This window comes from Leptopilina heterotoma, unplaced genomic scaffold (assembly GCF_015476425.1).
Source record: "Leptopilina heterotoma isolate Lh14 unplaced genomic scaffold, ASM1547642v1 Lhet_7, whole genome shotgun sequence".
Taxonomy (NCBI): domain Eukaryota; kingdom Metazoa; phylum Arthropoda; class Insecta; order Hymenoptera; family Figitidae; genus Leptopilina; species Leptopilina heterotoma.
The window spans coordinates 521,434-534,187 of record NW_025111161.1 but is presented as its reverse complement, the minus strand read 5'-3'; the positions used below and the strand labels follow the sequence as shown (position 1 = coordinate 534,187).

The 12,754-nt window shown below is 23.3% G+C and overlaps 2 protein-coding genes across 5 annotated transcripts in view; both read left to right on the top strand.

Annotated features, from left to right (window-relative positions):
- Positions 1-12,754, top strand: part of LOC122510525 (synaptotagmin-7) — a 405,459-nt gene that overhangs the window by 106,564 nt on the left and 286,141 nt on the right. The gene's annotated exons all lie outside the window — the stretch shown is intronic.
- LOC122510529 lies at positions 8,561-12,550 on the top strand. Of its 2 annotated transcripts, XM_043625261.1 has the most exons (5): positions 8,561-8,707; positions 9,007-9,084; positions 9,220-9,313; positions 11,967-12,047; positions 12,128-12,550. In XM_043625261.1, the coding sequence occupies exons 1-5, from the start codon at positions 8,693-8,695 to the stop codon at positions 12,385-12,387; spliced, it is 528 nt and encodes a 175-aa protein (XP_043481196.1). In that variant the 5' UTR covers positions 8,561-8,692; the 3' UTR covers positions 12,388-12,550. The 2 variants fall into 2 exon arrangements, with proteins under 2 accessions (XP_043481196.1, XP_043481197.1); XM_043625262.1 differs by lacking the exon at positions 9,007-9,084.

Sequence of the window (12,754 nt, the reverse complement as noted above, 5' to 3'; positions counted from 1 at the left end):
AAATTTTGTCCGCCATTTTGGATCCGCCATTTTGAATTTTTAAATTCTGACTTCAGATTCGTAATCAAACACCACATAAACTCATAGGTACCAAGTTTTATTAAAACTTCATCAACTTTCAAGCAAATTTCTAAGAAATCATCAATTTCCAAATAAGTTTGTCATTTTCGATCCGCCATTTTGAATTTTTAAATTCTGACTTCAGATTCGTAATCAGTGACCACAAAAACCCCTAGCTACTAAGTTTTATCACTTTAAAATATTTAAATTATAAAGTTTCAAATGAGAATTCAAATATATAACATTGATTATAATCAGTTAAAGAGTTGCAAGAGAGGATTAAATCTAATTTGGCAATAGCATCTAAAATTACAATTGATGCATACGAAATACTAATGAAGTACTTTCCTGTTTAGTAAAAGTTCTTGTGATAGAATTTTGATTATTTTCAACAGTATAGTTGAAATAGTTTTATGAAATATTTATTATATTTTATTGTATTTCCTTCGATATTCCCAAAAGTTGTATTTAATGTTTCTGTAATATTATTTCAGTATAAAACGGTGTATTAGCAGAAGTTAATTTAAATCCAGTTTGCCTAACACAGCAGGAGCATTTAATATTTATGCTTAGTAAATTAAATATAATCCATGTTTTTCGTTATAGTATTAAAAAAAAAATTTTATATTATTTTTTTAATGCTTTTATAACATTTATTAAATTAGTGGTATGCACTGCTACTGCTAGCAATAAATAATTGTGGCCAAAGCTTCATAATGAATGTTTTGAAAGTATTTTTGTATTTTGAAAATATTTGTATTTTTCTTGAATTCTCTATCTATTGTGACACGAAGAAGTTTTCTCAAGACAAATATAATAATGGAAGTGTCACGTTCTTCTGAGTGTGTGAATTGGGCTGGATCATCTCGACTGATTCTTCTATTCAGGACATAGAGTAGTACACTTCGCTCGACAATCCCCACAACATTTAATCCGCTTTCGCTTATTTTCGAATCCAAACTTGACATTAACTATGATATAGTTATAATCCTAACTTGACATAATAATCAATAGGAAGAAAATCATGATATTCGTTAAAATTATCTGCTTTAGGCTCTCAGACATGATAATTCGAAAAATTCAGTTTCAAAATGTGTCAATACCCTTCAAAGTGCTAAAATGGGTAAAAGAAATTCTTCAAACCGAAGAAGATTTTTTATGCTATAAGAAAAAAGCCTCTATCTTCATTTTTTGTGAAAATCTACATTTTAATGTAGATAAGATAATGTAGATAGATTTAATTTTATTGATTGTTACTTTGTTACTTATCCGGATGAGTTAGGATCCCAGGTGGAAAAGTTAACATTAGCTAATGATACCAACGTTAGGCTAACGATAATCAATCAATTTCGATGACAATAAATTTAGGAAATTCCCTTGTATGTTAAAAGAAAAAATTGCTCGTCTGGAATCTGATGGTCTCGTGAAGAGTGTACAAAAAACTGTTTCAACCCCAAATTGTAGAATTAGGGTATTAAGAAAGGAATTCACTGGAATTAATCAACTAATGAGTAAGCAGAAACTGAAGTTTAGAGTAGTATTGTTTATGGAAACTAACTTCTTGAAAGTGGTGATACACTAACCAACACAGTGACGGTGACAAATGATATTGTTCTGGCGAATTTTAAACCGAAAATCCTTGTCTCCTTTTAAAACATTCCCAACCAAGAATGACAATTATTTGAATTAAAAAATCTTTCATCTGTAAAGGCACTACTTACTAGAATGCGTACTGTAAGAGAATCATTTTGATCTTAGGATTCTTTTTCTAAAATTTTAGATACATTTGTAGCAGTTGTAACTAACTTATTAAATCTCTCAGCAACTTTATTAAGAAACAATCTGTATGTGTACAGGATTAATTTTTTCGACACTAGCCACCTTGAAAGATTTATTTGTGCTGCAATAATGTTATAATGATCCACGATCTTTCACTTTAAATTTAATGGTAACTGTAAACAGAATTTCTAACTCTGTTTCACCATTATTCTATAGTTTCAGAACTTTAGCAGCTTGTCACTAACTTTGAACTCAATTATCAGTAGGTAAGTTTTTCGAACTTAGAATTAGGTTGAAAATGACGCTGAGAGCAAAACGTATGTCGTATGATGTCGTTGACGTATACTTCTTGCTCTGAAGCATTATTTTATGAATTAATTTAAAGAAACTATTATTTCAACTATCTTACAATTTGATATTTGGGTATCTTCTCAGTTTAGTTTCCTTCTGAGACAACAAATTTATTTTAAAAAAATAAGAAAAGCACAACCCTCCTTCAAGGATAAGGATTTCTTTATTTTTTTTAGGTTTACTTTTATTTAAATAAAAAAATCCAAATTCAAATAAATATCACTACAAAACGATTCGTGTTATTTTCTCTCCACTCTTTAGGCATCAATAATGTATTTCGTACATAAATCGTTTCCCATTTGTTTCAAAAGACTGATTTGTCGTTTCGATTTTCATGTTATCCCTATCCACCCTTTCAGAAAATGGGTTTAATAATGAATATAAATAACTTAAATTCGATGAAAAGTGACTATTTTATTTATTTTCTAGAAAAATATAGTTGTGTTGTTATTCATGAATATTTAAAGCTTGACTGACAAATGAAGTCAAATTGACTTGTTTCGTTTTTGTTCAATAAATTCTTACCATTTTCCAAATTTACAAATAATAGTTAGGGCCCCAAGGTGGCCACTCATCTATTGAACGACTGTACTTCCTAAACGGTCACAGTAAATCGTGAGGTATTAAATTAAGATTAAATTAACACCAAAAAAGATTAAAATAATCAATTTTTGTGTTATTTTTTACAATGAATGAAATTTTAGTTCATTAAATTTTTTTATAACCGTAAAACATGAAGATATCGATAACTCCGAGTCTTCGACTCGGAGTCATCGATTTCTTCATATTTTATAATAATAATTAAAGATGACCAAGTAATGAAATCATTATTTTATATTATAAGAATATTATACTTCTTTAAAATTCTTCATCTTCTTCTTCTTCAAAATTATTTTCATTATTTCAATTCAATTATTATTTTTAAAAATTTTTAACTACAATTTTACATTATATCTATTATTTTTAATAATTTTCGAAAAAGTTCTTTGGCAATTTTTAAATCCATTTGTTAACAATATTCAATTTCACGAAATTTCAATTATTCCTAAATTCTTTAATTAAATGCATATTAGAAAATAAAAACTTCAAATAATTTCAAATTAAATTCAATTTAACTTTAAAAAAAAAAAATAATTCTACAGAATTGATAGTTAAATGTATGAAAAAGTCAAATTTTCGAAGATTTTAATTTAAAACCTTTTTCAAAATTCAATTATTTTTTAAAACTGACGCTTCAATGCTTTTAATATTCAATTATTCATTATCTAAACTTTTAACGAATATTAATTTTTAAATCAATTTTTATTTGAAAATTCTACGAGAACAAAATTATTTAAATAGATACAAAAATAAATAATTTATTGAATAATTGAATATTTCTTAAAATTGAATTCTCATAAAGAATTTTATAAATAAATTCTTAAATAATAGAATTATTTTTTGTATATAAATAATTGAAATTATGCGAAGACTTTTATTATTTATGAAAAAAATTGAATTCCTGTAAAAAAATTTATTATTTATGAAAATAATTAATTGTTTGAGTAGATTTTTATTAAATTTTTTTTTAAATAATTGAATTCTGTGGGAAAACTTTATTAAAATAGTAGATAATTTAAAATCTTTAAATTGTGCAAAATTTTATAAAAATAGTTGAAATATTGTCAAGAATTTTATTGAAGATTTTGAAAATAATTGAATTTTTAAGAAGAATTTTATTATTTATAAAGATAATTGAAATGTTGCATGTTTAAATATGTTTGAACATAATTGAATTTAATGAAAAATTTTAGTATTTTTGAAAATAATTGAATTTCTCCGATTCTTTGTAATTTCTCCAAAATTCAATTTCTTTTATTATTTTTAATTAAAATTCTTCTATAAATTCATTATTTTCAATAATTAATGAAATGAATGTTAACAAATTTAACTATAAATTCAAAAGAATTTGAATTATTAAAATTTTTCAAAAATCTAAGTTCTTTAAAATTTCAAATTGTGAATTGAAATTTTATAAAATTTTAAATTTAAAACTTTTGGAAAGTTTTTGAAAATAATTGAAATTTTGACAGGAATTTTATTAAAAGTTTTGAAAATAATTGAATTTTGGAGAAGAATTTTATTATTTATAAAAATAATTGAAATGTTGAATTTCTTTACTATTTTTTAACAATAATTAATTTTTGCGATGAATTTTATTACTTTTGAAAATAATTGAATTTCTCCAATTCTTTGTAATTTCAATTTCATTTTTAAATCAATTTTTTTTAAATTCTACAAGAATTTCAATATTTAAGTGCAAAAGTAAACAATTTATTGAATAATTGAATGTTTTTTAAAATTCAATTCTCGTAAAGAATTTTAGTAACAAATTTTTAAATGATGATGAGTTTTGTGAGAATTTTCAAATTCATTCCTTTACAATTCTATTTTACAAAATTTCATTTATTTGGAAATTATGCAATTAAATATTATATTGAAAAATAAAAACTTGAAAATAATTGAAATTTTGACAAGAATTTGATTAAGATTTTGTAAAATAATTGAATATCAGAAAAGAATTTTGTTATCTGTAAAGAAAATTGAAATTTTGACGAGAATTTTTAAAAATTTTTGAACACAATTGAATTTAGTAACTATGTTACTAAGTTAGTTAGTAAGTTATTAACTAACTTACTAACTTACTATTCTCCCTGGAGATGCTAGATTCGTTGAATTTCACGTTTTACTGTGTTTTTTCCTCCATATTGGATCCGCCATTTTAAATTTTTAAATTTTGACTTTATTTTCGTAAACAGCGTCCCCAAAAAAGTCCGAATGACATATTTTAAGCAAATACTATTGATTTTTAATTTTTTCCGCCATATTGGATCAGCCATTTTGAAATTTGACGTGATAGAGAAAATCTAACGTCAGATTCGAATTAAGTTAAAAAATACATTTAAAAACGTTCTTAATTTAAAGCTTCACCCTTTAGAAACTAAAATCATTTTGCTGGAAAAAAATTTCAAAAATGTTATGTATATATAATTTATTTTTTTTACTTTTTAGAAGGATTGAAATTTATCGAAATTCATATTCAATTCACTGTTTAAAAAGTCATAAAAATAGGATTATAAAAATTGGTCATGAAAGATAAAAGAAATGGAAGAGAAGATCAAATTTGAATTTTTATATAAAATAGTTTTATTTCAAAGAATTTATTAGCCAGTGTGGAAATAATAAATTGATTTTTTAATATTAAATTAAATAATTTTACTTATTACATTTAATATTTTACCACCAATAATTTTTAATTCTGGTGTTATTTGAACACCTCACGTTTTATACTGTGGATCATGAATGCATATGCTTTTAAAGATATTTCGTGAATAGGGTCATAAATCATTTGTAATAGCTATATTATGAAATATGGCAAACTTATTCCAAATCTGCGCTGTTTATTTGCATTTACATATGTCTCAACGATAGATGAGGTAATAGTAGCAGATCGATATCGTTTCTACGAGGATAGATATACCACTAAATCTTTTTAAGTTTCCCGAGACAAATTTAAGCAAGTTTTGTTCAGTTCATTGACCGAAACATGGGGTAACTGTCCTATTTACCGATTTATTAAAAACATCAGCAATTTGAAAATAAAACCAAAAGAAATTTTTGTCACATAATATGTTATTTTTCTATAGAATTTCATCTAAAATTGAATTTTAATTTATATTCGTGACTTTAATACAGTAGCGAAAAATTCTTCGAGTCCTGCATTTTAAATTATTTTGAAACACATATTTTAAATATTTTATAATATATTTTAAAATAAAGAATAAAATAAAGGAATTATGAATTGTAATAAATTATCAAAAAATGGTTAAAATGTAAATGTAGATGATGAAAATAATAAAGTAACGTTATAATAGTATAAACCAATGAAACTTGACGCGGTATAACTAAAAAACTCACAAAGTGTATGAGGATTGAGTAGAAACAAAAATTAATACAACTTATGTATCACTGTTGACAAAATTGAAATATGCAAGTTGCTCGACCTACTGCTCTATTCATCAATATTTATGTTTGAATAGCTTCACAAAATATGAAGTAATTAGTTCCTTTTTGACTATGTGCATGCAAAATCCTATACATGCCCAAGAATATACTTTATTTACTCGTCCTGCATAAAATAAGTTTCATGGAACCAAGTACATATTAGGTCAATTCATTTTTATGTTTTATCAACAGCTTTTGTGTCATTTTTTAAAAAAAATCTAATAGTTTGTTAGAATTTTTATACAATTAAAAAGATGAAAATTTATATATTTTAACTGTGGTGAAAATCTAGCGAACCATGTCCAATGACAAAAATAATTAAAACCCTCAAATTATCTATATTTTTAACCATTTCTCAAAATCAAGTAAACAATGGTCAACGATAAAAATACTTTAACCCACAAATATTCTATATTTTAACTATGATCAAACACTATCGAAACATGGTCTATAACAAAAATATTTAAAACCCTCAAAATTTCAAAATTTTTAACCATGGGAAAAATATAGTAAACCATGGACGAAGTTAAAAATAGTTTATAATTATATTAATTTAACTGCTTTTAATTAAATGGACTATATCTGAAAGCTTTGTGGGAGTATAAATGTATTATTATAAAATATGAAGAAATAAATTAAAAAGCGAATCAAAAAAGTTAATCTATAATTAAATTTATTTCATCTCTCTATTTTTATTTATTTTTAGCATTTATATGTAGTGTTTACAATTTCAATGAAATTCGTATGCGACAGCATTTTGCGAACGTTTGCTAAATTCAGAAATGCACATTAATATTTTTATTTGAAAAATTTGCTTTGCAAGTCATAATTTAATAACATTTTGTTAAATTTATGAATGTATGAAGAAACATTATTGTGTTTGTTGTTTCAGTTTGTTTGATAATATCATTTACGGTTAAATTCTTTCATGCTTTTGTATGATTTAATTAACTGAGATAAATAATTATTTGATGGAATTAAAAATTTATTTGATAATATAGAAATTTAGACAATTTGTTTAAAATGAAGAATTAATTCAGTTAATATTAATGTGGTTGTTAAGAAAATTTAATTTCTTTTGTCTGAATGTAGTAGGTGTAACTTTCGAAGTCTTAGCTTGAATTTAAAAAAAAAATGTATCGATTTTAAATCAGTTTAGAAGTTCTATTGAGTCTATGAAACATGATAGTTCTCAATTAACATTCAAGGCTGAGTAGATAATATTAATTTCATAAATGTTTTGTTAATAATTAGAAATAACTGTAAATGTAGAATTTTGGTCATTTATTAAAACGTTAACTTATGCTATTTATTTACCATGTTTTTTTTTTGGTTGAAAATAGAAAATTTCTAGTTGAGCATTATTTTTTTGAAAAATTGTATGAGAATACTTAGAATCAATAAACCACCTTTTCACATGCAGTGGATAAAACAGAAAAATTTGTTTCTTGATAATTATCTGCCATCTGTAAGCAAGCTTGCAAAGCTCTCAACTCAAAGCTTTCCTTCCTGTAGTCATATTGATTATATTCCAGCAGTTGCTTGGAGATTTTAAGCTCTCTGTTCAGAGGGCACTATTGACAATTTAAATATTTAGCAGTTTTGAATAAATTTGACTGGAAGTAAAATCATTAACATTTTTTGTTAATAATTAGTTATAAATAACTATTTTGTTTATTTCCTAATTTTCTAAATTTAAATTAAGTTTAAATATAGAAACTTTCAGTTTAGTAAAACGTAAGATAAGGGTTTGTTACATTTATACATTTATATTTACTGAATAGTTTGGTAGAACGTAAGATATAAAGTGTTCGGTAAAATTGATCAGTTATAATTTACTGAATACTTCGGTACAACTTCTGGAACAAAAATAAAACCCATTTAAGACATTTAGAAATTGTTCCAAATTATCAAACAATTGTCCAGGTATTCCTGGACAAGACAAAATTTTAGATATTAACTTTTTGTATGATCAATGCATCTACGGACTTTGCAATTTGACATAACACAGGAACGCCTTTTTGCTGCATCTGTCACTTTCACGAGTGACGCTAATTGAACGCCATGCTGCTCTAGTGGTTAAATAAATTATAGTCTTATCAGTGATAGTCCTCCCCAATAGCAGGGAAACTTACAACAACCTTGCAGCGTAAGTTAACTGTAGACTTAAGGTGAGAGTTGTGAGAAGTTGTGATTAGGTGAATGAAATATTTTAAGAAAATAAGTATTTAGTTTCTTTATTTTTTGTTATCGTTGATTGCGCTGACATCACATTTTTAAGAATCCACCTCCTCCATAAATTCCAAGCTTTAAATGAATACTGCCATTTATATCATTCAGTGCATATCATTCAGTTTGTGCTGTTACTTAAGAAATTAATTTTTGTCTAATTCTTTTATCAGACGTGCACTGGATTTTTTTAGCAAGTTATAGAGATTTTTAAAAAATTTACATAAAGATGTCTTACTCGCATGTAAGTGCAAATAACTATTTAAAATAAATTTAAATTTAATATGTAGGGTAAATGTGTCAATTACTGCTATTGCTTCAATTACTGCAATTGCTTCCAATTACTGGAATTCTTTGAAAAATACTATTATTTACTATTGTAAAATAATATTATATTTGAAAATGTTTAAAAAAAATTATTCCGACCTTACTCAATACAATTGTACGTAAAGAAATACATTTAAACTATTATTTAAATCTTTATTATTTAAGAACGAAAATTTTCATCTTTCATTATAATTTTCGAATCTTTTTTTTGCAAAGGCTACTAAACCTGATTCTCGCAGTGACTGGCACCTTTACCCTATTTCTTCACATACTAATGAGAGTCTCACTAATAAAGTAAGTCCTTTGCTTATGCTTCTTTTAATGTTTTTAATAACAATTCTGGTCAGTTTATACGCGAAACTGAATTTCGCTTAAGTTACTCACAAAAGTATAAAATTTTTCTTGTATTTTTATTTAATTTTTTTACAGGATGAGAAAACTGAAACAATTGAAGTAGATCCAGAAATTGCAAAGGATGTGTTTGATTTTATAAAGTACAAACGTAGAGCCAAAATTATTGCAGGTTAGAATATTTTTATTCTAATTATTAACTATTAATATTAACTATATTAATTTGAATGTTCTTTCATTCTTTCATTCATTCACTTTTTCTGTCCCTCACACTCTGAAGTTATCTTTTATTTATACTTTTGTTTTTGTTATCTTTAGATAGATTGTATATATATATATATATTACTAGAAAATTTTACGCGCTGAACGTGATATTCAATTTATTATTCTTATGCAAATTACAAATATTTTTAATTTTCAAATATAAATTTTTAAAATAATTTCATAATCAAAATTTAAAAAATTCACTTATACAAAATTAATTATTACTCTTCATATTTTCTAAAATTTTAATAAATCCTTAGAAAAAATTCAATTATTTTTATAAATACAGTAAAATTTTTCACACGAATTAAATTATTTTTAATCAAATTTAAATAAAATTACATGAAAGAATTTAATTATTTTCAAAAATTTCTATAAAATGCAATTTCCACCGTAATTTAAAATTCTCCAAAAATAATTCAATAATTATTCTCAAAATATTCTTAAAAAATTTTATATAAAAATTAAATTACTTTCAATGCAATTTTTAAATATATTCCTCAAAATAATTAAAAGAAAATTCAATTATTTTCAAAAAATAATAATATTCTTGTGATGAATTCAATTATTTTGAATATACATAACTTTAATAAAATTCTTTAAAGAAATTCCATTATTTTCGAAACAACTTTAATTGAATTTCTCGAAAAAATTTCATTATTTTTAAATACTTCCATAAAATTCTTCATAACAACTTAATTATTTCTTAAAATTTGTAAAAATTCTCGCGAAACATTTAAATTATTTTTGCTAAATAGTAAAATCCTTCTAAACAATTCAATTATTTTTTTCAATAGTAAAATCTTGAAAAAAATCCAATGATTTTTAAGACAATTTTAATTGAATTCCTCGAATGAATTCAATATTTTAAAATATTTCCATAAATTTCAATTATGTCCAAAAATTTTTAATAAATTCTTCGAAACAATTTTTATAAATAGAGTAAAATTCTCCGCAAGAATTTAATTATTTTCAATTCACTTTCAACAAAATTCTTCTTCATAAAATTTCAAATGCTTTCAAAATTTTCAATTAAAATTATCAAAGAAACTCCATTAGTTTAAAAAAACAAAATTCAAAGAAATTCTTCAAAAGAATTTAATTAGAATTTTTAAAAATTTTAATAAAATTCTTTGCGAGAATTCAGTTATTTTACTAAATAATAAAATTCTTTGAAGGAATTCTATTATCATCAAATTTTTTGATAAAATTCTTTGCAACAATTGGATGATTTTCAATATATTAATTTTAAAATTGAAAATATTTGAAAAGAAAAATTATAAAAAAAGTTTATAATAATGTAAATTATTTTGCATTATTTTTGTTTATGAATCACAATTTTTTTAACAAAACTATTATTTTGTTTTAGAAAAAGTTGAAAAATATTTGTAAAATTCCTTTTTTTTTAATCTTATTTTTGGAACAGGATTTTCCACAGGAATGAAAACAATTAAAAAATTTCAAATTCAAATATTTTTTAAATCAAACAACTTATAAAAGTATTGTTTTCTAATTGTTTTCTAATAATTAAAGATGACCGAGAGATAAGATCATTATTTTATAATGTAAGAATATTGTTACTATAATTTCATCAAAATTATTTTCATCATTTTAATTCAATTATTATTTTCTAGAATTTTAAATTATTTTTTATGAAAATAATTTACTTCCTTTAAAAAAATTTATTTATTTATAAAAATAAGAATTGAATTCCTGTGAAATTTTTATTATTTATGAAAATAATTATATGTTTGCATACAGTTTTATAAAAATTTTTTTAAATACATAATTGAATTTTTTTTTTGGGAAATTTTATTAAAATAGTAGATATTGAAAATCATTGAAATTAGAAAAAAATGCATTTTATTTTTGAAAATAATTGATATGAAGACAACAATTTTTTTGATATTTAGGAAAATAATTGAACTTTGGAGAAGAATTTTGTTATTTATAAAAATAATTGGGATTTGTACCAAATTTTTTTTTTAAATTTTGTACATAGTTGAATTTTATAAGAAGAATTTTATTTTATTTTATTTTTTTTAAATACTTGAATTTCTGCAATTATTTGTAATTTCTTCAAAATTGAATTTTTTTAGTGTTTTCAAAAATTAATAAATTTATTAAATATTTATTATAACTAATTTAAATTTTAGTTTTACACAATTTAACGTTTGTTTAATTTCAAAAATGTATTTATAGTTATGAAAAAAATCACTTAAATTTTTGATGAAACTAAAGCCTTCTTATTTTAGTCAACATTATTTTTCTTCAGAAATTAGAAAGTTATTTAATTAATTTAATATAAATAATATACAATAAATTGTAAGTTAGTAATTTAATTCCTAAAGAAAAGATAATAATCTTTTTAATACAATCTTGAACTTATAATTTTTAATTCTTAGGAAAGATAAGTTATAGATACTAGTGTATATGAATGTATAACCTTGAATTTCTGTTTGCTTACAAACATAATTTTTACTTCCGCTTTAATTAAGAGTTTATTATTTATAAATTTCGGTAAATTATTTTACTTCATAATTTCTCTTTCATTGCAAAAGATAAAAAATCTGGAAAAAGGATAAGAGAAGAACCAGAGGGAATAGAAAATAGACAGAAACGGGAGTTGAGTAACATAAATGGTAAATATCCAATCAATTTTTTATGTTTCCACAATTTCTTTCAAATTATCTATTTTTGTTTTATTTCCTTGTTTTTTTAGATAAACAAAATTCCACTGAATTAGGCGGTTTATTGATTGAAAAGGAGAGAGTTCATCAAGAAATAAATCGCCTTACAACGGAATTGAAGAAGTGCCTAAAATGTCAGTCTCTTGTAAGAAGCAGAGCTGGTTTGTATGACGAGAAACACAAACTTCAAAACATGATCAGTATGCTTTTAAATCCATCTGAATCTGATTCGATTTCGTCATCTAAATCACAGCTATCAAAATATCAACCGTCTACATCTAAACGATCTTAATTTGAAACTAATATTCTTGTATTTTGAATACACACTATTTCAAAGAAACACATCATTATAATGTATCAATTTTTTTAGATAATTTCATCTGAAGAGAACAAAAAATTCGGTGTCGAAAAGAGTCATTAATTTATGCTGAAAATAAATTAAAGCCAGTAGGCTACAAATTATGAATACATTTAATTATTTTGGAATTAAGATTGTTTCTATATATATTATAATTTAAAAATAAAAATTTCACAGGAATTCTCTATTATTTACGATTAGAGGACAAAAAATCCAATTCAATAAATCCAGACCGGAAAGTAAAAGACAAAAGTCCAAAGTACAAAAAATCAAAAATAAAATTGTCCAAAGTCAAAAAATC